The 25,983-nt window shown below is 43.2% G+C and overlaps 2 protein-coding genes across 13 annotated transcripts in view; one reads left to right on the top strand and one right to left on the bottom strand.

Moving 5' to 3' along the window:
* Positions 1-1,351, bottom strand: part of LOC125448237 (zinc finger CCCH domain-containing protein 10-like) — a 15,451-nt gene extending 14,100 nt beyond the window's left edge. For 3 of the 5 annotated variants that reach the window (XM_059643382.1, XM_048523362.2, XM_048523366.2), the window contains exon 1: positions 781-1,351. The gene's annotated coding sequence lies outside the window, so the exon portion shown is untranslated. The remainder of the gene's footprint in view (positions 1-780) is intronic. The other 2 variants (XM_048523363.2, XM_059643383.1) reach the window with 1 other exon arrangement.
* Positions 827-25,983, top strand: LOC125448236 (zinc finger CCCH domain-containing protein 10-like). 8 transcript variants are annotated; one of them, XM_059643380.1, is made up of 4 exons: positions 827-1,115; positions 5,629-5,726; positions 16,917-16,986; positions 20,136-25,983. In XM_059643380.1, exon 4 carries the CDS (start codon positions 20,184-20,186, stop codon positions 21,828-21,830), a length of 1,647 nt encoding a protein of 548 aa, XP_059499363.1. In that variant the 5' UTR covers positions 827-1,115; positions 5,629-5,726; positions 16,917-16,986; positions 20,136-20,183; the 3' UTR covers positions 21,831-25,983. The 8 variants fall into 8 exon arrangements, with proteins under 8 accessions (XP_059499363.1, XP_048379311.1, XP_059499364.1 ...); XM_048523354.1 differs by lacking the exon at positions 5,629-5,726; XM_048523357.2 differs by lacking the exons at positions 827-1,115; positions 5,629-5,726 and adding an exon at positions 15,210-15,371.

Here is a 25,983-nt window from a genome sequence, read left to right as displayed (position 1 = left end):
TTTACCTGCACCGCGCCCCACAATTCCATCTCACTCAAAGCAGCGTAAAACTCTATGTTGCCCCATTCGTCTCGCGCTTGATATATTTCTAGTGGCCAATCATAGCATATCAATTTCAAAATCCTTATCTACGAATCCCTCTACGGCCTTGCTGCCAGCTTAATTCTAGAATCTTCTCTACTTCTAGGTTTCAATTCACTTTACGCTTTCTAAACCTGAACTACATTAACATCATATCCGCTCCAACCTTTAAATGAGTCTTTAGCTATCAAGGTCCGTATTCTTGAATTTCTAAAGTCCTTTCCACCTTAAAACCCTCCTACACTCTGGGAAGCCTTAACTCTCACCAAGGGCTCTAACTGCTTCGCACGAAGTCCCTTGGACCATTTTGTTATACTATTTACAAGTATAAGCTTTTGTACTCAAAAGAAGCATTTCGGCCAGAAACGAGGGTCTAATCAAGTTTCATTAGAAATAATGATCGATTCCCCGATGCCTCAAACGTACGAATGAACTATGAAATTTCAAAAACGCTTGTAAAATTCTGATTGAACGATCGTTTTACTACACATTACACCGTATATCAGTCGCAAAACTGGTCGAGGACTCGGAGGCTGTTATGAGATTTCTAGGCCTTAACTTTGAGCTATATGAAACAACGGCGTGCACACGGAAACAAAATTAATCCGTCATTCAGAATATTTAAATTGTCGGAAAAATAAACAGCGAAAATCAAAACGGTTATAAAGCGTTCAGAAAAAAAGGCATTAATTTACATACACGGTTCAGCTCCTTCGCTCTTTCACTCCTCCAAACACGACGAGCATCGAAAAAAGGTCCTCCCAGACAAGAGCGGCTTAACACCACCGAGTTGCGATTCGTAGACTTTATTCCTTTCGGCCGGGTCAAAAACCTGAGCTACTATTTTACATTCAAAGTTTAAACTGAATTCCCCCGTCCATAAATTTTCGAAATAAATATCTATGACGATGAATAGTCTCCAACAGCAGGAATCTTAACAGCTTAAAAACATGAAACAATACCTGGAAATACTCAGCAAGTCTGGCAGGATCTTTTGAAAGACTCAAAAAAGACACCAGAAAGAAGTGTTTCAGGTTAGTGACCTTTAACTGGGGAAGGATTCAAAAGTAACAGGTTTTAAGCAAACAGCAAGTACAGAGGCAAGAAAAGTTGGAGGGGGAATAAACAAAGAGGAAGGCCTATGAAAGGTGGAAGATAGGAGTAAACAACAAAAGGGTTGATGGTGCAAGCAAAAACGAAATGCCAATGTTGTAAATAAAGAAACAAATGATGGATTTGTAGTAGATAACAAGGTGCAGAGCTGGATGAACACAGCAGGCCAAGCAGCAACGCTGACGTTTCGGGCCTAGACCCTTCGTCAGAAAAAAATATTGCTGAAGAAGGGTCTAGGCCCGAAGCGTCAGCTTTCCAGCTCCTCTGATGCTGCTTGGCCTGCTGTGTTAATCCAGCTGTACACCTTGTTATCTCAGATTCTCCAGCATCTACAGTTCCTTCTGTCTCTGACTGGAATTATAGTAGGTCTGAATAGGAAAGCTGAATCACCATCAATTACATTCGGAAAAAGTTAGAAAAGTGGTTATGAGTTAAAATTTTTGAACTTCAAAAGACTGTAAAGTGCCTAATCAAAAATGCATGCTGTTCCTCGAGCTGATGCTTACCTTTACTGGACTGTAGGAGGCTAAGGACAAAATTCACAGTGGAAGAACAGTGGTGAATGAAAATTATGGGAAATCTGGAATCTGAGGTCATGCTTGCAGCCTGAATGGATATATTCCACAAAGCAGTCACCTAGGTTTGGCTTTCCCAATATAGTGGAGTAGGGATGGCAAATACAGTGTATTGAATTGAAAGTGTTACCCATAAATTGCTATTTCATTTTGATGAATTGCAACTTGGTTGATGAGATGAGTAAGTTTTGCATCTCTTACATTTGCACAAGATACTGTCATTTGCAAGGAGGGAGGGTATGGAGGTGGTGATTGAAGCATAGGGCTGTTCTGTTATTGATCTATAATACAGATTAGGGTTGCATGGATTCAGTTTATTTGAAAATCTCAATAAGACTACTATAATTGGCAGTTATAGGTCATTTTATGTATTCTGACACTAGTTTGCTTTTGCTGGATAACAGTTGACCATGTGGTTTTATCCTAGTCCTTCGCTCATGAGCACATCCAGCTCTTTAAAATAAAACAGGTCTTAAAGCAAAATCACACGCTCCCTTTTTAGCCCACAGGATAAAATTACATACAGTGAGTGAAAGTATATAAACATCATGGTAGCTACAAATGTATTTACGTAATTGAAAAACATTAAGAGTCTAAATAACATATTTGGTGGCTTGACAATCCTTCCCGAGATTTGGCTTCACACTTAGGTGTTCTTGATTTGTGAGTGTGTTCATTGTCATGTGTGTATTTCGTACATTGGTTATTGTCCTGATGGCCTTCCGCGCCTTTCTTTTCCAATTTTATTTTTACATGTATTTTTTGCACAATTAGTGTATTTTGCAGTTCCCTCAGTTGACTTTTGTTTCTCCTCAATGTTCCTTTATTTGGTGTTGTGACTTTGTAGCATTTAGGCTCACTGCATACTTTGGCTATCTCTGCAGGTAACCATGTTCCTGTGTAGCTTTTATGATTCTGACCTTCTGTCCTAATTGTAGACTAGGCAGTTCCACATCTGCATGTCAATCATGCACTATCTTCATTCTTCACAGTCATAGAAATGTACAGCTTGGAAACATACCCTTTGGTCCAACTCACATGCCAGCCAGATATCTTAAATTAATTTAGTCCCACTTTTCAGTATTTGGCCCATATCCCTGTAAACCCTTCCTATTCATATACTCATCCAGATGCCTTTTAAATGTTACAATTGTACCAGCCTCCACGACTTCCTCTGGCAGCTCATTCCATTCATGCACCACCCTCTGCGTGAAAACATTGTCTCTTCAGTCCCTTTTAAATCTTTCCCCTCTCTCCTTAAACCTATTCCCTCTTGTTTTTGATTCCCCTACACTGGGGAAAAGACCTTGTCTATTCGCCCTATCCATGTTACTCATGATTTTATAAACTTCTATAAGGTCACCCCTCAGCCTCCAAAGCTCCAGGGAAAATAGCCCCAGCCTATTCAGCCTCTCCCTCTTGCTCAACCCCTCCAACTGTGGTAATATCCTTGTAATTCTTTTCTGAACCCTTTAAAGTCCCACAACAACTTTCCTCCAGCAGGGAGACCAGAATTGAACGCAGTATTCCAAAAGTAGCCTAATCAATGCCTTGTACAGCCACGACAGGACCTCCTGACTCCTATACGCAATGCACTGACCAATAAAGGCAAGGATACCAAACACCACCTTCACGACCCTGTCTACCTGTGACTCCACATTGAAGGAACTATGAACCTGCACTCCAAAGTCTCTTTGCTCGGCAGCACTCCCCAGGACTTACCATTAAGAGAATAAGTCCTGCCCTGATTTGCCTTACCAAAATGTAGCACCTCACATTTATCTAGATTAAACTCTATCTGCCACTCCTCGGCCCTACTGGCCCATCTCGGACATAACCTTCTTTACTGCCCATTACACCACCAATTCTGATGTCATCTGGAAACTTACCAAATATACCTCCTAAATTTGCATCCAAACCACTTATATAATGACAAAAAACATTGGACCCAGCACCGATCCTTGTGACACACCACTGGTCAGATTGAAAAGCAACCCTCCACCACCACCCGCTGTCTCATACCTTCGAGTCAATTTTGTGTCCAAATGGCTAGTTCTCCCTGTATTCCATATGATCTAACCTTGTTAACCTGTCTGCCATTCAAAACCCTGTCGAACTCCTTACTGAAATCCATAGTGACAACGTCCACCACTCTGCCTTCATCAATCCTCTTCATCACTTTTTCAAAAAACTCTATCAATTTAATGAGACATGATGTTCCATGCACAAAGCCTTCCTTTTTTTTCCCCCCAATATGTTTGTCCTGTAATTGAGAACTTAGACAGGTGAGGACTTGGCAGAGTTATCCCAACTTGCCTTCAAAACATAATCTCTGTTGGTTGAGGTAAGCTCATTTCCCTAGGGTAGTCATTTTGAAACCCAGTTTATGGCAGATTAAGTCACATCCCTGTACTTTTACACGAGGCCTCAGACAGGAGAGTAGGTCAGGGTTCATAACGAGGGCCTGGGAATCTAAGGGACCTGCTGTACTTGGGTCAGGGCAGGGTTACCATGTCCAGGTTGGGGACCAAGGGCAGAGCAGTGTTGATTTCTGTCAGTACCTAACAGAAGTTGTTGTAATCTAGGTGGTGCACTTGAAATAGTTCGCGCCAAGTCATTTTCAATGGTTTGAGGTCAGTTTCCACAATGATGTGGCAAGCAAGTTGCTTACCATGCGTGCAATCATGTGACACCGAATAATAGAACAAACATTTTATATTTTATGTTAGAATAGTTTTATCTCCACAGATGCTGCCAGACCTGCTGAACTTTTCCACCAAATTTGTTTTTGTTCCTGATTTATAGCATGCATGTTTCTTTCGGTTTTTAATCAATATAGTGAACTTTCTCTGGACTACCTCTAATGCCAATATATTTTTCTTTACATAAGGGGCCCAAAACTGTTCACAGTATTCCAGTTGTGGTCTACTGCCTTGTATAGTTTTAGGAAAACCTCCCTACTTTTATACTTTATTCTACATTTCAAACACACCGCTTGGCTCCAGCTCATCTGCAAATCAAACAGCTATGTAAACAGTACTTCAGTGAGTCGAGATAATGGGAACTGCAGATGCTGGAGAATCCAAGATAACAAAGTGTGAAGCTGGATGAACACAGCAGGCCAAGCAGCACCTCAGGATCACAGAAGCTGACGTTTCAGGCCTAGACCCTTCATCCTCTGATGAAGGGTCTAGGCCCGAAACATCAGCTTTTGTGCTCCTGAGTTGCTGCTTAGCCTGCTGTGTTCATCCAGCTTCACACTTTGTTATCCAGTACTTCAGTGAGTGTAAGGTTACTTGCTTTTAAAAAGTGCAGTAATCCTTCAACTATCCTTGGTTTTTAAAACAATTATTTTCCCATTTCAGACCATAATCAAAAATGAAAATAAAAATATATTATTTTTACACAGCTCAGACTCATAATTTGCATTTGCAGAAAACTATGTTTGCATCCTGACTTGCACTTGCTGCCTTTGGTCCACATATAGCAATTGATCACCAGTGTCAGTAACTTTTAGTTTTAGCATTTCCCACAAGAGAAAGCATCCTTTCTACATGCACACTGTCAAGACATCTCAGGATCTTAAATATTTCAATCAAGTTATCTCTTACTCTTTTAAACTCTAGCAGACATAATTCTACTCTGTCCAACCTCTCCTCAGAAGACAACATGCCTATTCCAGTATTAGTCCAGTGAACCAACTCTGAACTGCATTTAATAATTTATACTATTTATTAAGTGAGGAGACCAAGACCTGGCACTACTCCAGATGTAGTTTCACCAATGCCCTCGTAGTTGAAGCATTACCTTCCTACTGAAGTTGTTGACTTGCTCATCAAGCTGGCTTGTTTTCATTCAGACATTTCGTCACCATGCTGGGTAACATTGTCAGTAAGGCCTCGGATGAAGTGATGTTATTCTGCTCAGCTTGGAATTTATACTGTCTGGTCAGTTATGGTGAGTAGTGTCATTTCCAGTTTTGTTGTGTATGGATTGTATATGGGGTCCAATTCTATATGTTTGTTGATTGCATTATGGATTGAGAACCATGCCTCTAGGAATTCCTGTGCGTGTCTATGTTTGGCCTGAGCTACTATGGTTACGGTGTCCCAGTTAAACTGGTGGCCTTCATTGTCTGAGCATATTGATATTAAGGAGAGTTTATCATGTGGTTTTGCTGATAATTGATGTTCATGTATTCCGATGGCTAGTTTCCTTCCTGTCTGTCCAGTGTAATGCTTGTGGCAATCGTTGCATGGTATTTTGTAAACCACGTTTGTTCTGCATGTTGTGGGAATGGGGTCTTTAATTCTTGTGAGTCTTTGTCATCAAGTAGCTGTGGGCTTGTGTGCCACCATGATTCCTAGTAATCTTAGGAATCTTGTTGTCAGTTCTGATATATTCTTAACGCAGGGCAGTGTGGCCAGTGTGTTAGCATGTACTGTGTCCTCTCGCTGTCTGTTTAGTAGGCACCTGCGAATGAAGCTGCAAGGATATCAGTTCATAGCGAAGATTTTGTATAGGCGCTCTTCCTCTTTCCTGCGTACTTCTGGCGTGTTGCAGTGAGTGGTGGCCTATTTTAAATAGTATCCCAATACAGCTTTGTTTGTGGACATTGGGCTGGTTACTGTGGAAGTTGAGGATTTAGCCAGTGTGAGTTACTTTCCTGCACGCTGAGCTTTGGAGCTTTGTTGTTTTCTTCTTCTCTCGTGAATTTAATCCCTGCGAATATGTTGTTGATGAGGTGGTGGGTCTCTTCTAGTTTGTTGTGTTTAATAATGACAAATGTGTCATCCACATACCAGATCCATAGTTTAGATTTAATGCAGAGTAGAGTAGTGTATTCTAGTCTTTGCATGACTGCCTCCGTGATGAGTCCTGAGATGAGTGACCCCATGGGTGTGCCATTGATCTGTTTGTATACTTGACCATTAAAGATGAAGTGTGTGGTGAGGCATAAATCTAGTAGTTTGAGTACGTTGTCATTGCTGATGGAGCTGCTGTTCGGTGTTCCTGCTTCCTCTAGTAATGTAGCCAACAATTTTTTGGCTTGTGGGATGTGAATAATGCTGTGACATCGAAGGATACCATAATCTCTTTGTCGTTAATTTTTATGTTTTTGAGGATATTGAGGAATTCTTGTGTTGAGCGGATGGAATGGGGTGATCTGTCGACTAGGTGTTTCAGTCTCTGTTGTAGGTCCTTGGCCAGTATGTGTGAATGTGTGCCCAGCAGGGAGACAATAGGTCTGAGGGGGATATCTGGTTTGTGTACTTTAGGAAGTCCATAGAAGCTGGTGGGTGTTTGTGCCTTCTGGTTTCATTCTCATATAGTCCACCTTGGTTACCCGTCCTGCATTCTTTTGTCTCCTTTGGTGTCTGGGTGATCCTATTACCTCGCTGCAATGTTGGGTCTATCGCCACCTGTTGGCAAGTGTTTTTATCTGTGAGCAGTGCCTGTGCTTTCTCAACATTGTCCCGTTTCGCCATAATGAATTGCTCCATCAGCAATGACAACATACTCAAACTACTGCAACCATTAGGAATCATGGTGGCACACAAGCCCATAGCCACTCTACGACAAACACTCACAAGGATTAAAGACCCCATTCCCACAACATGTAGAACCAACGTAGCGAGTTTTGAGAAGATTTGTAGCTCAGGTTGAGGTTCTGGATGTGAGTTTGCTCGCTGAGCTGGAAGGTTCGTTTTCAGACATTTCGTCACCTTTTTTTTAGAAAAAATATACTTTATTCATAAGATGTACAAAAAATAAAACATTTATACACCTACCCAGTCATGCAAGCCACTCTGGGTTACCCAGGGGGTACATACACCAACTAAAGGAAAAAAATAAACAAAGAAGAATAAAACCAAAGCAAAGAAAATACCCCGGCAGCCGTCACCCCGCACAGTCCCCGTTGGCCCCCTGACCAGTTGGAGAAGGTGCCACCTGGGCCCAGTTACCAGATAGGGCCCTTTTTTCTATTTTGGACGAGGGGTTTCATACCGTGGTCTTTCCCCACCGCGCCTTGGCGGCGGCTGCTCCAAGCTTTAGCACGTCCCTCAGCACATAGTCCTGGACCTTGGAGTGTGCCATTCTGCAACACTCGGTTGGGGTCAGTTCTTTCAGCTGGCAGACCAGCAAGTTGCGGGCAGACCAAAGAGCGTCTTTCACCGCATTGATGGTCCTCCAGGCGCAGTTGATGTTGGTCTCGGTTTGCGTCCCAGGAAACAGCCCGTAAAGCATGGAGTCCCGCATCATGGAGCTGCTCGGGACGAACCTCGACAAATACCACTGCATCCCCCTCCAGACCTCCTGTGCATAGGCGCACTCCAGAAGGAGGTGATCGACAGTCTCGTCCCCCCTGCAGCCACCTCGAGGGCAGCGTGTGATGGCGCAGATATTCCGGGCATGCGTAAACGATCTCACTGGCAGAGCCCCTCTCACCGCCAGCCAAGCAATGTCCTTGTGCTTGTTTGAAAGTTCTGGCGATGAGGCATTCTGCCAAATGACTTTGGCAGTCTGCGTGGGGAACCACACGACGGGATCCACCCTCTCCTTTTCCTGAAGGGTCCCGAGGATACTATGTGCTGACCACTGCCTGACAGCCTTGTGGTCAAAGGTGTTTCCTTTCAAAAATTTCTCCATGAAGGACAGATGGCACGGAATGGTCCAACTACTCGGAGCGTTCCGCGGCAATGAGGCCAGGCCCATCCTTCACGACACCGGGGACAGGTAGAACCCCAGTAAGTAGTGACACTTGGTGTTTGCGTACTGAGGATCTACACACAGCTTGATGCAGCCGCACACAAAGGTAGCCGTCAGGGCGAGGGTGGCATTCGGTATGCCCTTTCCCCCATTTTCCAGGTCTTTGTACATGGTGTCCTTGCGGACCCGGTCCATCCTCGACCCCCAAATGAAGTGGAAGATGGCCCGGGTGACCGCAGCAGCGCAGGTCCAGGGAATAGGCCAGGCCTGCGCCACATACAACAGTACCGAAAGCCCCTCGCACCTGACAACCAGGTTCTTACCCGCGATGGAGAGGGACCGGAGCGTCCACCTGCCCAGCTTCTGCTTCAGTTTGGTGATACACTCCTCCCAAGTTTTAGTGCACGCCCCAGCTCCACCAAACCAAACACCCAGCACCTTCAGGTAGTCTGTCCTGACGGTGAAGGGGATGAAGGGGCAGTCGTCCCAGTTCCCGAAGAACATGACCTCGCTCTTACCCCGATTGACTTTGGCACCCGAGGCCAGTTCAAACTGGCCGCAGATGTCCAACAGTCTACTCACCGACCGACGATCGGTGCAGAAGACAGCGACATCGTCCATGTACAGGGAGGTCTTGACCTGAAGGCCTCCGCTGCCTGGGATAGTCACGCCCTTCATGCTCACATCCTTCCTGATGGATGCGGCAAAGGGCTCCACACAGCACACAAACAAGGCAGGAGAGAGCGGGCAGCCCTGCCTGACTCCAGACCTGACGGGAAAACTGTCCGAATCCCACCTGTTGATCGAGACTGCACTAACGATGTTGGTGTAGAGCAGCAGGATCCAATTGCGGATGCCCTCCCCGAACCCCAATTTGGAGAGGACGTCCCTCATGTAAGTATGAGAGACCCTGTCGAAGGCCTTCTCCTGGTCCAGGCTGACGAGGCAGGTGTCCACCCGCCTGTCCTGCACGTAGGCGATCGTATCCCTGATGAGCACGAGGCTCTCAGCGATCTTCCTGCCCGGCACAGCACAGGTTTGGTCAGGGTGAATCACTGACTCCAGGACAGACCTGACCCGGTTGGCTATGACCTTGGCCAGGATTTTGTAGTCCACGTTCAATAGTGAAATGGGACGCCAATTCTTAATTTCTTCCCTCTCCCCCTTCCTCTTGTTAATGAGGGTGATGATGCCCTTCCTCATGGACTTGCACATTTCCCCTGCCCGAAGCGCGCTATCGTACACCTCCAGCAGGTCCTGGCCGACGAGGTCCCACAGAGCGGAATACGGCTCGACCGGTAAGCCGTCGCTCCCGGGAGTCCTATTCCTCTCCAAGGACTTGAGGGCTCTGGTCAGCTCGTCCAGGGATATCCGCCGGTCCAGCCACTCCCTCGTGCCGTCGTCTAAGACCTCCGTGATAGACGACAGGAACGACTCGGAGGCCGTGCTGTCTGTGGGCTTCGTGTCGTACAGTCCGGCATAGAAGCATCTGCTGATCCTCAAAATGTCGGGCCGAGACGACATCACCCAGCCGTCGTCCTCCTTCAGCCGGCTAAGCACAGAGCTCTCTTTGTGCACCTTCTGAAAGAAGAAACGCGAGCACGTCTCGTCCTGCTCCACGGAGCAGACCCTGGACCGGAAGATTATCCTGGAGGCCTCCGCGGCGAAGAGCGAGGCTTGATGGCCCCTCACCTCGCGGGGGTCCTCTGTGACATCGACCCCCATCAACTGCAGAAGGAGCAGGTTCTGCACCCTTTTCTGGAGTCGCAACAGCTTTCCCCGCCTCTCTCTCGCCTTCTGAGCACCCTTGAGGACAAAGAACCTCTTGATGTTCTCCTTCACCGTCTCCCACCAGTCACCCAGAGACTCAAAGAGGGGTTTCACGGTTCTCCAACCGGCGTACTCCCTCTTAAGGTCCTCGACGTTCTCTGGGGTCAACAGAGTCGTGTTGAGCTTCCACATCCCCTTGCCGGCCGGCTGGTCATCCTGTAAGTGACAGTCAGCCAGCAGGAGACAGTGGTCAGAGAAGAACACCGGCTCGACGCCCGTAACACAAACAGGAAGTCTATCCTTGAGCGAACAGACCTGTCTGGCCGCGACCAGGTGTACCTCCGCTGCACGGGCGCTGAAGACGTCGAGCGGCTTGGCGTCCTTCACCGTGCCCATCAGGAATCTGGACGTGACGTCCAGTTGACTCCCCCCACCCGCTGTCCCCACGTCGGATCTTCCATCTGCATCGATGATGCAGTTGAAGTCTCCGCCTAGGATGACCGGCCTGGACGTAGCCAAGAGGGGTGGTAGCCACTGCAGGATGGCCAACCGCTCACTCCGTACCGCTGGGGCGTACATGTTGATCAGCCTCAGGGGAACGTTCCTGTAGGTGACGTCAGCCACTAGGAGGCGCCCCCCCACCACCTCCTGAACTTGAGAGATGGTGAAGTTGCGCCCCCGCAGCAGAATAGTCAGGCCCGAGGAGCGACAGTCGTTACCCCCCGACCAGATTGAAGGCCCACAGGTCCAGGCGTCCTACCATTTCCCGTACCTGATGAGGTGCGGTATCCCGCACTCCTGCAGAAACAGGAGGTCTGCCCTGACGGTGGTCAGGTAGGCCAACGTGGACACACATCTTGCGGTGGACTTGACGCTGCGCACATTAATGCTCGCAACTCGTACCCCCATTGTGGGCAGTGACCGCAGTACCCTCCCCAAGTCCAAGGTCCAGCCCCTCTATCTGTCCCTTCATGCCCATTGCTCGGGCTAACTGCTGGACGCTCTCCAGGCTCAGGAAACCGTCTGTGCTGCCTTCCGGGTGGCATCCCCCCGTCGGGTGTACGGAGGCAGGAGAGTCCGGCTCTGGGTCAGGCTGGGGACGCGCTGTTTCCTCCTTCCCGCCTGGAAGTTCCGGGGGGCCCTCCAGTGCCCCAGCGGCACGTGACTGGTTGTCGGAGGGAGCCTCAGGACGCCTCCCGTCACCTGGAAGCGTGGTGCTGCTTTCCTTCTCCCTTGAGATCTTTAACTTCTGCTTCGGGCGGGCCATCTCCGAATCCCCCTCCTCAGAGGAGCTCTCATAGCCCCCCTGTAGCTGCCTCTTCCCGCCTGATGGTTGTGGTTCCTGCGCCCGCCGACGCACCTTCCTCCTCGCTTTCCGGACCGTTGTCCACTCCCCTGGGTCGCCTGTCGCCGCCTCCATTGACTCCGGGTTGTTGGCGGGGATCGGAGCCTGCAGGGGCGCTTTGCTGGCCTCGGGCCCATCCTGCGGGGCTGGGCCCTCCTGCAAGACCTGGCCCTCCTGCACATTAGTGGGGTCCTTGCAGGGCCCTGGTGCTTTCCTCTCCTCCCGGGGGGGCTGGCCCCACATTGCCCCTGCCGGCGACCTGGGTGTAGGTGGTCCCCCGCTGCAGGCATGCCCTATAGGAGGTGGCCCGCTCCCCCACAAAGGTTGCAGCTTTTCTCTTGTGGGCAATCCTTTGAAAGGTGTCCCTCCTCCCTGCAGATGGTGGCTTTGCAGTCGGTCGCCACGTGACCTGACCTACCACAGGCGTGGCAGACTTTAGGTTGCCCTGCATAGGTCAGGTAGCCCTTGCTCCTGCTGCTCGCGAAGCTGGACGGTGGGTGTACGATGTTCCCATCCGCGCCCATCCTCAGCGTCACCTTGACCTGCCTCTTACTGGTCCAGATGCCAAAGGGGTCCATCATGTCAGTTAGGTCCCCTTCCACCTTCACGTACCTTCCAAGGAAGGTCAGGACATCAACTGCTGGCACATGCGGGTTGTACATGTGTACAGTCACCATACGGCTCCTCTGCGCTGGCATCACAAACAGCGGGACAGCGGTCAATACAGAGAGGGGGCCCTCACCTCCTTTCTCCTTGAAAACCTCCAGGAAGCGCTCGCAAAGCTTGGCACTCCTGAAGGTCACATCGTAAAAACCTCCTCCGGGGAAATCCTGCAGGCAGTAAATGTCCGCAGCAGTGAACCCACAACAGTCCAACAGGACCCTCTTCACGAAGAAGGTGCGGTCCACAGGTGCACCTTCATCCACCTTCTTCATGGAAACACGGATGGTGTTCCGGACCCCCTGACCTGGGGCACGAGCACTTGCCGCAGCAATCGTTGCAGGTTGGCTGCTCCCCTGAACCAGCGTTAGGCCGAAGCCAGCATTAAGATCCACTGGTTGCAAGGGTGCACAGCCAACCCGACGTCTTCCTTTCACCCCCAACGCAGCGCTCTCCTCCTCTCGGCCCACAAGAGAGTGGGTCTTTATTTTGTTCCACATCAAACGAACGTCATCTACAAAATACCTTGCAAGAACTGTGACAAACACTGCATTGGACAAACAGGCAGAAGGCTAGCCACCAGGATACATGAACATCAACTAGCCACAAAACGACATGACCCACTATCACTCGTATCCTTACATACAGATGAGGAAGGACACCACTTTGATTGGGACAACACATCCATCCTAGGACAAGCCAAACAGAGACACGCACGAGAATTCCTAGAAGCATGGCATTCCAACCGGAACTCCATCAACAAACACATTGATTTGGAGCCAATCTACCATCCCCTGAGAAAAAGAACAGGAAATGACATCACCAACCCAAGGAAACCTAACCAAATAAATAGAAAGCGGGACATAACACCAGCGCTTCATTGGAGGCTCACTGATGATGTTACCTAGAATGGTGACGAAACATCTGAAAACGAACCTTCCAGCTCAGCGAGCAAACTTACATCCAGAACCAACGTAGTTTACAAAATACCATGCAATGACTGCCACAACGACAAAGACTCACAAGAATTAAAGACCCCATTCCCACAACATGCAGAACAAATGTGGTTTACAAAATACCATGCAACGATTGCCACAAGCATTACACTGGACAGACAGGAAGGAAACTAGCCATCAGAATATATGAACATTGGCTGACAGCAAAATGGCACAACGAACTTTCCTTAATATCAGTACACTCTGACAATGAAGGTCATCAGTTTAACTGGGACAACGTACCTATAGTAGCTCAAGCCAAACATAGACATGCACCGGAATTCCTAGAGGCATGGTTCTCAATCCATAATGCAGTCAACACATATATAGAATTGGACCCCATATACAAACCCATACAGAACAAAACCAGAAATGACAGTACTCACCATAACGGACCAGACAGTATAAATTCCAACTTCATCAGAGGCCTCACTGATGGTGTTACTTGGCATGGTGACGAAATGTCTGAATGAAAACAAGCCAGCTCGGGGAGCAAGTCAACAACCTCACCCACAACCCAAGCTACAGATCTTTGCTAAAACCTTAAATAACCTTCCTATTTTTGTATTCCATTCCTCTCACAGTAAACATCACATTCTATTAGCTATCCTAATTACTTAATGTACCTGCACACTAACTCCTTGTGACTCACGTATCAGTACACTCAGATCCGATTACATCTGACAGCTCTGCAATTTCTCGCTATTTAGACAATATGCTTAATTCTTCCAGCCAAAATGGACACTTTCATATTTTTTCTACATTATCCTCCATTTTGCCAGATCTATTTCTCCTCAGTTAACCTACTATTTCCTTTGTCACTTCCTGGTCCTCTTATTTTCCACCCTTTCTTTATCATCAGCAAATTTTACAACCAAACTTTTGTCCCTTATTTATGTAAATTGTAAAAGTTTGAGGTCTCAGCATTGATCCTTGTGACACACCATTCATGAAATCTTGCCAATCAGAAAATTAACCATTTTATGCCTACTCTGTTTCCTGTTCGTTAGCCAATCTTCAGTCAATGCCACTATTATTACCCCCTACATCATGACCTTGTATTTTCTGCAATGATGTTTTAACGGCCCCTTATTAGATGCCTTATGGAAATCTGGAAGGAGGGATGGAGTCAAAGAAATGGAAAGGGAAGAAGAATCTCAAAGGCTGTCAGTATCCAAGAATTGTTAAAGCTTATGATACCTTCACACTTGAAAGTAGAAAAAAATGCCGTTGTTAAAAAGTAAGATGAGGTGAAAGATGAAATGGAATCATGAACCAGGACAGCTTCGAGTGAGACAGTACTGCTGAACAGCAATGTCAAAAATATGTACATAGCATTGAGTATGAATCTGAAGATGCAGTGAAAGCCAAGTAATGGCCCATCCAAGGAATTCTGAATTCTTGGAGCTATCTGTAATTAGGGGTGGATCCAAAACATTAAGTGTCAAATTCACGAATAATTTCTAGCTGGGGATAGTTGCTGAGGATATGGCTATGGAAGTGAGTTTTAGTAACAAGATAAGAAACTAATGAAAATCCCACGGATGTCGTGGGCAGGACTTCCTCAAGGTAGGGATACCTAGAAGAGAAGTGGCAGCTAATTAATACTCATACAAAATCAAAAGTGTGGCTGAAGATTTGAGGTAAAAACAAAAAGTCAGCAAATCAGTAGAAGTAATTTGCAAGATTGGTTCCAGGAATGAGAAGCTTCAATTATGAGGATTGAAAAAACTGGTACTGTTTCTCTTACAGTTTCAAAATTATGAAGGCGGGAGTAGGGACAGAGTGGATAGGGAGAAGCTGTTCCTGCTCATAAAAGAGAAAAAGAATGAGAAGGCATAGATTTAAAGTGATGTACAAACAAAGCAAAGGTGATGTGAGAATTTTTTTGACACAGCATGTAGTTATGCTATGAAATACACTGCCTGGAAATGTGGTGGGGTGGCACGATCGGCCGAACAGTCTCCTGCTTTCCAGTGATTCTGAAAGATCTGGCCGTATCTGTGGAGAGCGAAAGAATTCACGTTTCAGGTCAAAGACCTTTGTTCAGAACTGGAAAAAGTTAAACATCGTAACCGTTTTAACGAAATATAGAAGTTGGGGAGGAAAGTTTGTGATAAGGTGGGAAACATTCGGTAACCGAGTTAGTGTTCATTGAACAATGGTTGTAGAAAGGTTTTGACAGCATCTTCTACGGGCGCTCTTGTCTCGGAGGACCTGTGTCCATATTCGCTGTGCTTGGAGGACTAAGAGGATTTTAAAAAAAAGCTTGCACCGTGTCGGTAAATGTGGTCCTGTTTCATTGTATTTTTATGAATCAGTTTTATTCCTGGATTGATTGAGTGTAATTATTTCTGTGGTTAGTTTTAAAAAATGTTCCCCCCTCCCTCATTTATGCGTCGGCATTTGCATCATTTTGAGTAAATTTGTTGAGGCCTAGAAGTGTACTTGAAGCCTCGTAGCAAGTTCGAGAACTTTCCGCCACCAGAGCTGTCAACACTACGATTTCGCGCGAGTTGCTGACAGATGTCCGGTAGGCCTAAGAACGAATTTGTTCTTAGGAATGAAGGAATTCGTGTCCAGTAATATTATTAAGGTTATAACTGGATTGTTGGATTCATTATACATGAAACAATCTAAATGAAAATCTAGGGGAAGAGCCTGTAAAGGATACCGAACACACCGTTTTCAAATATGAGACGCCAAACGAATTTTGATTCAAATTTATTGTTGTAATATTATTTAAAATCGCTTCGTCCTGTTTGCTCCGTGCAGAAGCGGTTTTCTTGTGGGTAGCATTGCATTAAGACTGCTCAACCTCTGGCATTTTTTCCAAGTGGCGAGAAATACACCAAGCCTTGTTTTTAAATCTGACTAAAGAATGTGGACATGCTGCCTTGTCCATAGTTCGTTGACATGGATTCTCCAGTCTATTTTTGAAATAATAATGATTGAAATTGAAACCTGCTTTATTGCCACACAGTTGGTACATTTGCTTCTGAGACTTTATAAAGCTCTAGTTAGGCCCCATTTAGAATACTGTGTCCAATTTTGGGCCCCACACCTCAGGAAGGACATACTAGCCCTGGAGCGTGTCCAGCAGAGATTCACACAGATGATCCCTGGAATGGTCAGTTTAACGTATGATGAACGGCTAAGGATCCTGGGATTGTACTCATTAGAGTTTAGAAGGTTGAGGGGAGATCTAATAGAAACTTACAAGATAATTTATGGCTTAGAAAGGGTGGACACTGGGAGGTTGTTTCCGTTAGGTGGGAGACTAGGACCCGTGGGCACAGCCTTAGAATTAGAGGGGGTAAATTTAGAATGGAAATGAGGAGACATTTCTTCAGCCAGAGAGTGGTGGGCCTGTGGAATTCATTGCCACGGAGCGCAGTGGAGGCCAGGACATTAAATGTCTTCAAAGCAGAGATCGATAAATTCTTGATCTCAGAAGGAATCAAGGGCTACGGGGAGAGTGCAGGGAAGTGGAGTTGAAAAGCCCATCAGCCATGATTAAATGGCGGAGTGGACTTGATGGGCCGAATGGCCTTACTTCCACTCCTATGTCTTATGGTCTTATTTATCTACTGAACCATTGGAATTTTTTTTTAAAAACTAATTAAGTGATTTTGCTTTCAAAAATGACAATTACTTTCTTTGTAGGTCACTTCATGTTTTGCCATTCAGGAGGAAGAGCAGGTGTAAGCAGCAAGTTTTAGTCGGTCATTTAAAGGTATGGGGGAGAGTAAATTTTTTTTCATTTTTCTCTCTGCTATCGTTTGGATGATTCGCACTTTATGACTCCTCCTATTTGCACCTAAAGATAATGGCTCCTACTGAGTTTTGAGTCCACTGTAACAACATACCTTTGTGTTTTGCCCAAGTACTTCATATTAAACTAGATGTCAATATTGATAACTATTCAATGATAGCGATACGTTGCTAAGCTTAATCCTGTCTTTGCTCCATATTCATGTGCACACTTTTTAATAGTTGTCAGGCTAGAACTTTTGCTTTTAGTTTAATCTTAATAATCAAGGTATGTTTATTTTAGTCCTTCACTTTTGGCCCGTTTAATAAAAGAATTCAATGCAAACTGTGGGTGAACTTGAGATTATACTATCCTGTATGACTCCTCAGTACGATGACATAATTTTCATTTGTGTACTCAAGTTAGTGGTGGTGATGGGCAGAATGATTCAATTGTTATGCTGTTTGATTGGACAGAATCACTGTGTTATATTTAAAGAAACAGTAATCCTGGGGACATACATGGAGAACAAAACACTGTATTTGGGTAGTTCATCCACAGTTCTTGGGTGAAAACATAGTAAAGTTTTGCCCTTCCTGCCTTTCATAACAACTTTAAAATTAGTTCAGAAATCAAAAATTGGCTTGAAATTGGTTCAGACTCTTTATAAAAATGCAGTATTCTGATGACTTGAAGCTGAACTGAGAGCTTAGAACTCAAAAGTACAGCCTTTGTACCTTTGTCTGATGGCACTTGTCAGCATTATCTTGGCAAATGTATTCAGTGCAGGAAGCCATGCTGCTCTTGGAATCAACACCTGTATTCATTATTTGGGACCTTTTGCTTCTCAAAACTGATTTTGAAGCAATTTATCAGACACTTGAGGCATTCTTGCGTAGAATGTTGAGGCAATAGACCAATAGTTTGCACACTTCTATGCAACTGAGTCCAGTTTGTGTTTTAGATTACTGTCACTTTGTACTATGGTAGCATAAATTAAAATAAAAGCCATTCACTTCCTCTCTTCAGTGATGTGTTGCTATCACACCCACACTTTTGGATGCAAATAAAACGTGCAAATCAAGATTATTTTTCTAAAGTTAAGAACTTAGCCACTAAGCCTTCTTAAATAGGGCACTACAAAAATTGAGAAAGGTGAGGTAAACCAAAGAATGAAAGGTAAACATGTAATACTTTTCAAGTCCTTTTAGAAATAATTATTTAGAGTAGAGAGCATTGAGTCATGAAAAGTCTGCAACACAGTGAAAGGCCTTTTGGCCCATTGAGTCTATGCCAGTCAAAAACAAGCATCTAATTATTCAGTGTTATAAACGTTGCTTTAATCATGCTGAGGATGTAGGAACACTGCGTATTTGGAGCTTCAGAAGAAGGAAAACAAAATTTAGAGAAGCTCCATATTAATAGACATTAAAATTTGTGGTTGTTAATGGGAGGATGGGGTGAAGACAGTTGGCTAAGTGACAGGAAAGTTTTCTTGCCTTGTACCTAGAAATTGGACTGATGTCAAAAAAGTCATCCCCTTTCCCACCCATCAAATTATGGAAACTGTACTCAAATTTCTGATACATGTAAACTTAATAAAGAGGTAAGAGGTGCTGAGAGGATGGGATTGGTGATGAAAAGGTTTTTTACATGAAAGAACAATAGATTCTTGGGAATAATCTTCGGAAAAGAAGAGATGTGAAATCAGAGAGGGTGAGGTAAAAACTTTCAAAATAAAAAAGCACCCCTGACTATCAAAGACAAAAATTGCCTGTTACTTTGATTCAAGAGGGAAGAAGGAAAATCTCAAAACAATTGAAAACTGTATTTTACTGCCTCAAAAAAAGTCTGATGGAGATAGATGTGAGTCAGAGTTGAAGTGTAGATGGATTATAGCGTTAGAATCCAGCCTTTATTTCTAATAACATCTTGCAAAGAAGTTGCCTCAATATGTTAAATATATTGAAGAAAATTTAAGTTTTGATTTTTGTTTAATTTTTGAATCACGGTTAAATTGAAACTTTGTCAACATAATTCGACATTGCTTATATTAAATTTTCACTTGCATTTTCATAAATTGGCTTTTATGAATTAAAAACTGTAGCATTTATATTCATCTATATAATTCCATCAATTTTTACTCGCAAGCTCTTTAATGAACATAAATTTCAACATGTCGCGCGCGCGTGTGTGTGTGTGTGTGTGTGTGTGTGTGTGTGTGTCTGTGTGTGTGTGTGCGCACAATATGCTAGTTTGCAATTTAGGAATGCATTTAATCATCTGGGGTATTCCCATTCTAATAATTAAGTGTTAAAGTTGGTATTAAACATTTATCTTGGTAGCTGTGGTGTTAAGTGTTAGAAGTGTTTTGTTTTAGATTTCTTAAAATCTAGAATTCGAGGACCAAATCTGAAATGATTAGCTATAAGAATTTTATGCAGTACAGTAAACAACTAAGCTCTGTTGTGGAATTTAATGTGGAAAGTGAAAGGTTGGGTTTGCAATATTCCTTTGCATAGTATTTATCACAATAATGTGTATGTGTGGGTAGACTGAACTGTACACTGTGGTGAGCTAAATCACCATCATTTTATTTTCTCTGTTCTTCACCCTGTTTCTTCAGTAGTTTGTTACCACTGCTGATTGTACATCCCTGTATTTAGAAATCACTATAATATCATTACAACAAGAATTCATTTTAAAAATAATTACAATCTTAGTAGTGATTCATTACTTATTTTGTTGTGCCAGTGTCTTTAAGAAAAGAAACAGTTGTAAATCATTAATACGTATCGTGTTAAAAATTTTAAAAAAAGACAAATGGTACTTTCAGAGGAGGAATGCAAAATCACTGCCAGCAACTTCTCGATTTTTCATGTTATTCTTCGTAGACGCAGATTTCAGATGTTGCTGTCGACTATAGAAGGAAATGGTGGTGAATACTGACAATATGTCAAAATAAAGCGTCTTCTCCATTTTGTTGTAAAATTTCTACCATTTCCTAATTTTCTTAAAAATCCATGATACGTGCAACTACAAATGTTTTGAGAGAAAGAGATTAACCAGTTACTTTTGTAAATTAATCTCTTGTTCATTGTAAAAAGATCTGGCTTCTTTTTCTTTTGCAGTTGTTTATTGAGAGCCTTGGCTGAGTAGCGCAGAAATAATCTGGAAACATGTCCGAGAACGACACTGATAATTTAGTCAACAGCGGCAAATATGAGGCTGGCAAGAGCAAACGGAATGTTTGCCGAGACTTTCTGCGCAATGTCTGCAACCGTGGTAAGAATTGCAGGTACTTCCATCCAGATGATATTGAGGCCTCCGACCTCGCCGACATAAGGAACGAAACTGATAATTTAGTCAACACTGCCAGTGATGAGGCTGGTAAAAGCAAACAGAACATTTGCCGAGACTTTCTGCGCAATCTCTGCAACCGTGGTAAGAATTGCAGGTATATCCACCCAGATGACATTGAGGCTTCTGACCTCACTGACTTAAGGAATGACACTGATAATTTAGTGAACATTGGCAATGATGAGGCTGGCAAAAGCAAACAGAACGTTTGTAGAGACTTTCTGCGCAATCTCTGCAATCGTGGTAAGAATTGCAGGTATTTTCACCCAGATGATATTGAGGTCACCAACCACGCTGATCTAAGTGATGACGCTGATAATTTAGTCAATAATAGCAAATATGAGGCGAGCAAGAGCAAACGGAATGTTTGCCGTGACTTTCTGCGCAATGTCTGCAACCGTGGTAAGAATTGCAGGTACTTCCATCCAGACAATGTTGAGGCCTACACTGTGGGTGACATGCGGCATGAGTCAATCTTTTGTCAGTACTTTCAGAATAGTAAATGTACCCGTGAGAACTGCACATTCATTCACGGGACGAAGGGGGAAGAGAATTATTACAATAAAACAGGAAAGCTTCCTGCCCACTTGCAACAGACAGTGGCTGTGACTTTTGGGCTTTCACCCTCTAATCTTCCTCTTATTACAAAGGAAATCCCATTCTGTCGTGACTTCCTTAAGGGCAAGTGTCGAAGAGGATCCAAATGTAAATTCCAGCATTTGAAACGTGATGACAGTGATAAAAAAAGTGTAGAAAGAGTGTCGTCACAAGATAGAGAACTTTCTCCTGAGATTTGTAGGTATGATCGTTTGGATGACCTTTATGAGACAGAGAGATGTGATTATGACCAACATCCGAAAAGGAGAAGGGTGGAGGGCCTGCGTTTTGAAGTATTTGATTACAGCACTCCCAGTCTGCGCCCAGGTGAACTAAGTTTTTTGGAGGAGGAAAACCATATGCTCAGAAAGCGCAATGAAGAGCTCAAAAAGCAGGTGTCAAGCTTAATGCTGACTAATGAGGTTCTTCTGGAACAGAATGCAGATCTGCGCAAGCAGGTGAAGTTGGGGATCCTGAACACTGGGGCTGACCCAACACAACACCCAGCTATGCACACTGTTACCAATTATAACCGTAGCATAGTAAAAACTCACACCACCCTGAGCAACCAGACACTGAGATCACAACCCATTTCTCATCAAGAGTTGATAGCGCAAGCTAGAGCTCATAATGCATTGTGTTCTGAAGCTACATCCCAAAGTCCTCCCCGTCTTAGCGCTTCTATTTCTGCACCCTATGCCCAGGGGATGACTTCACCAGTCTCAATGGCACCACTTGCCATCTCTACACCTGTGGCAGTTACACAATCACTGCCAGGAATTGCCATGAGTTATACCACCACTCAAATGGTCAGTTACCCAAATGCATCACAGAGTATGAGGTTCCTCTGTCGTGCAGAAGAGAGTTGAGGTTTGAAGACTTTATGAAAAATTCATATTTTCCAGTTGTTGTTTCCCAGGGAAATTGTGAAAATTGAGTTAAGTATGATTCTTACAGAGGGAGTCTCACCATCAGCAACCTTTTTGCCGAAACAATGAAAGGAAGATGCTTTTTAACTCCTGTCTCAAACGGTGCGTGCTTATGAGCTCACTGGGAAACTGCCTGTGCAGAATTGTACCTCAGCAATAGTAGCATACTGAAGTTAAACCACCCTTCAGTTTGCCACTATGTATGTCGCAAATGTTCAAAAAAAAATCCAATAGAACCCATGTTTTTGAATGCTTTGAAAACTTGGTGTCAGCAGAACTGTTGCTTTTGTTTTGCTCACCCTGTAAACTCTGGTGCTAATGAAAGCAAAGTTTTTGACAACGCATTGCAATACCCAGACCAACTTGAACTCTCCTGCTGCTGCACTTGGAATAGTTTTGCTCGCACTATGGTTGCTCTGTCTGCTTATGTAAAATTAGTTTATTTCCATAAAAAAGGTACCTTAAAAAATACTGTGCATGTGTTAGAAAGGATTGCGCCTATTCAGCAATTGATTGTTTTTAAAACACTTTTTTAAATCCAGAGTTTTTGTTCAACAGCAATAAAGGCAAATCACTGTTTCCCTCCCTCCCCCACCCTTAAAAAAAAACCATGCTTTAATTATGTTCAGGGCAGTAATTGGTGGGTATGTAGAAGACAGTTATTCTCCCTCCTAGTAGATATATTGCCCTGTAAAATAAATGGGACTACTTCCTCGAGAGATTTTGGGGAGTGGTGAGGTTGGGGACTGAAAACCAAAAAATGGCTGTCTTAAATGCAGCATCAGGCAGCCTGGCAGCAACAGAGGGCTAACACAACTTGCACACGTGTGAAATAAGATCACTGAAGCAATGTGGGTTAATGCCTTCAATTACTGGTGATCGTTAATTGAGCTCTCAAAGTTTAAATTGCATTGACGAGCTGTATGTTAAGTAACAAAGTTGTGTTTTTCCAGGGTACTGATGGCAAGACTTCCTCTATATAAAGCTAAACAAAAAATGTGTTCTGTAAGATTAGTAATGAACTGACAGTCTTTATCAAAACACATAATTGGATATTATACAAATTACAAACTACTGGTTCTCCTTTCGTTCTCCAATTTATGAAATTCACTTTTTAAATTAATTACCAATATTTTTATTTTTTTCTACCAGCAATCATATGCCACAAAGTCTATTTTTCCTTTTTTTTTAACTAAATTACAGTTGATGTTATCAGAAACATAAATAATTTGCTGACTTGGTCAATTTTAAATCTCCCTGATATTTGCTTATAGATGTTCTATACCGTACCATTTCAAAGCAAATATGCACCCAGAGGGTTAATTTTCAGTAATGTGTGTGCATTTAGTCGAAATTACTTTGGTAATTAAAATTGTGCCTCTCTTTATAAGGTCGCCAAATTCCATAATCCTGGTTATGTTTTTGTACAATTAGAGTTCCTGACCAGAGCATTTTTTGCTCTTGTAATTTTTTCCTCAAATTTGTACAAGCCCTCTGAAGATTGAACTATAGAAGGTGTTTTTAAAAAAAACTAAACAAGCATTTGTATTACAAACATATCCACTGTAACCTCCAAGGATATCAAAATGATTATAAAGTGCTGCAGTACTACGATTTAAGTTGGTGAAGCAGACTAAACTGTGTATATTACAAATATATACTTGTTTAGTGCCTGAAGTGTGGAGGCTGGGTGCTCACTAACTAATAGATGAGAGTAACATTGTAGCATATGATGTGAAGAAAAGATCTGTGATTTGTCATCTTTTGTCATGGGATTTTTAGAAGCTCAAAGCTCAAAACTTATAGATTGCTATGCCATTTCTGCATCTCGTCAAGTAAACTCACACAATTGCGCTGTTAATCAGAGCTTCAAGGGTGCATCACCAGTGTATATAACATAAGCACAACTGCTTTTTGTTTTCAATTCATCAGCAACAAAACTGCAAAGCCAATCAGAGAAAGTAGGAAATATATATATAAATATATAGTAAATGTATATTGAATGGTAATGTAAAACTACCCCTACTTAAAATGCTCATGATGTTGAGCAAGGTGAAAACCTGGGACAGAATCTGACCTAGTGTAATATTTCCTTCCCCCGGTTGAATATCCTGCCAACCTTCACTATTCAGGCTCAACCAAAAGATAACCACTTGGGTGAGGTACCACCGGACACCTTGTTGAACCATACTTCAGCATGGTGTCAATGCCATTGGGTGTGGAGGAGGAGAGTAGAAAACTGACAGAGGAAACAGAAGGGAACGCTTGCAGTTATAAATAGGATACAAAAATGTCCTGTAGTAAATGATGTTTTATAGGTGTCATATAGTCAGTTGACAGTTGCTTTCTTTTTCTACTTTAAGTTGTATGAGTAGTACATCATTTTGTCCATTTGACTCTTCACTTAAATGAATGACAACATTAGACTTGTTCTGTTGCATGATAGGATGGGCCATCTGATGGAGGTGCAAAAAGCAGTATGGTACTTCCAAATGGAAAGATGGCATTCTGAAAATGAACCTGTGCCCTGCATCCAATTTGTTTAAGAATAACTGCAGTTTCCCAAATTTTCTGTACAGTTATTAACTTCAAGGTGGTTTTAACTTTTTGCACGTTTTTTTTAATCTTCAGATATTTTCAATATGTTGACTCAATTACAGATTTCTAACTTGTTAAAATTAGAAATGAAAGTTTCTATTTCCATAATGGTGACATTACTGTCAACCAGGGAGCCATGTAGAAAATGCACTGTGAGGAAGGATTAAAAAGCCAAAACCAACACTGAGAGGTTTGGGCCTGCAACATGGGAAATATGAATTTTTGCTAATTTTAATCCCAAAGTACATTAAACCCTTTGCTATTGAAACTCCCTGGGATTTTTCAGCGTAAAGTGGAATGCCAAGATTGTCACAGGTGTTCAAAATAGGATTTCTCGTGCACCTTTTTGAAAATGGTCAGTTAAGCATGTTTTTATCCATTTTAATGCTGATAACTGTTTAGTGTGCATACTGTTAATATTCATCAAGTCCCAGATGTCTGTTCATGAAAAGTTATGATTTATTGAAAATCTGAAGATGACCATTGACATCCAGTATATATAAATATTATACACTATATGACAAAGAATGTACAGCAGTGTTGTCATTTATTGTCAGGATTAAAACAGGACCAGAATGGATGAATTTACACTGTTTCTGAATAGAGCCAAGTGAACTGTGTCTTTAGGTGTGTTTTTCCTTTTAAGTATTATATGTAATACCATTTTTCAAAGTTAAACTTTCCCATTGATAAGAACCTCCAGAATAACCTAAATTTCCAGTTTATTTATGTATCTTGCCTGATTGATATTGTGTAAGTTTTCTAAAATCAAATTTGTGAGAAAATTAAACAAGTTTTCTCCATGCTGTGTATGACTACATTTGTTATCAGTTTACTTTTTAAATGTTGATCTGTAATCATTTTATAGTGTGAAGTATGAACTATTCATTTTTAAATGGTTAGATTCTTTCAGAAGGGCAATCTAGTGATTTAAGCATTCAGAATAATTCTGGTCAGTTTGCTGAGTACCCTGTTTTGAGCAAGCCCCATCCGTGGTTGTGATTCAAACATATTGAATGATTATTAATTCACCATTACTAAATTGCAGGGTTTAATTTGGAGGAGGGTGGGGATGAAATTGGGAGACTGGAAGGCAGGATGTCATCCTATAGACATGTGTACTGTCTCCTCATAGATTAAACTAACACTATGACTTGTTCTGCTTGCTAAAGATGGACACAGATGTTTTGTAGAGAGGACATGAGTTTTAACCTACAATCCCCCACTCAACCACGTCACTGAAGAAAGTTACCAAACAGAAACCAACTATTTTGCCACATGCAAAGTATGCGGCAGTAGCACAAGGGTTTGTCCCTGAGGTGTCCTTGGATGTTTAATGGCAGCCAGTTTCAGAGCAGTATAAGCAAAGGCTGGGTGAAGGACACCCATTTTCTTATCTGTGGATAGTGTATGAGACAAGGAATTTTTTTGTCGAAAGACTAGTCTCTTTCTGAACAAAGTTTTAAAAAATTGTATTTCTGTTGGATACTAATGT

Source organism: Stegostoma tigrinum, chromosome X (genome assembly GCF_030684315.1).
Source record: "Stegostoma tigrinum isolate sSteTig4 chromosome X, sSteTig4.hap1, whole genome shotgun sequence".
In the NCBI taxonomy this organism is placed as follows: domain Eukaryota; kingdom Metazoa; phylum Chordata; class Chondrichthyes; order Orectolobiformes; family Stegostomatidae; genus Stegostoma; species Stegostoma tigrinum.
Note: the sequence above shows the minus strand (reverse complement) of the source record. Positions and strands in the feature narration are given on the sequence as shown.

What these genes read in the sequence shown, in the direction of transcription:
- LOC125448236 (XM_059643381.1), top strand. Translation starts at nt 20,184, where the DNA reads ATGTCCGAGAACGACACTGATAATTTAGTCAACAGCGGCAAATATGAG.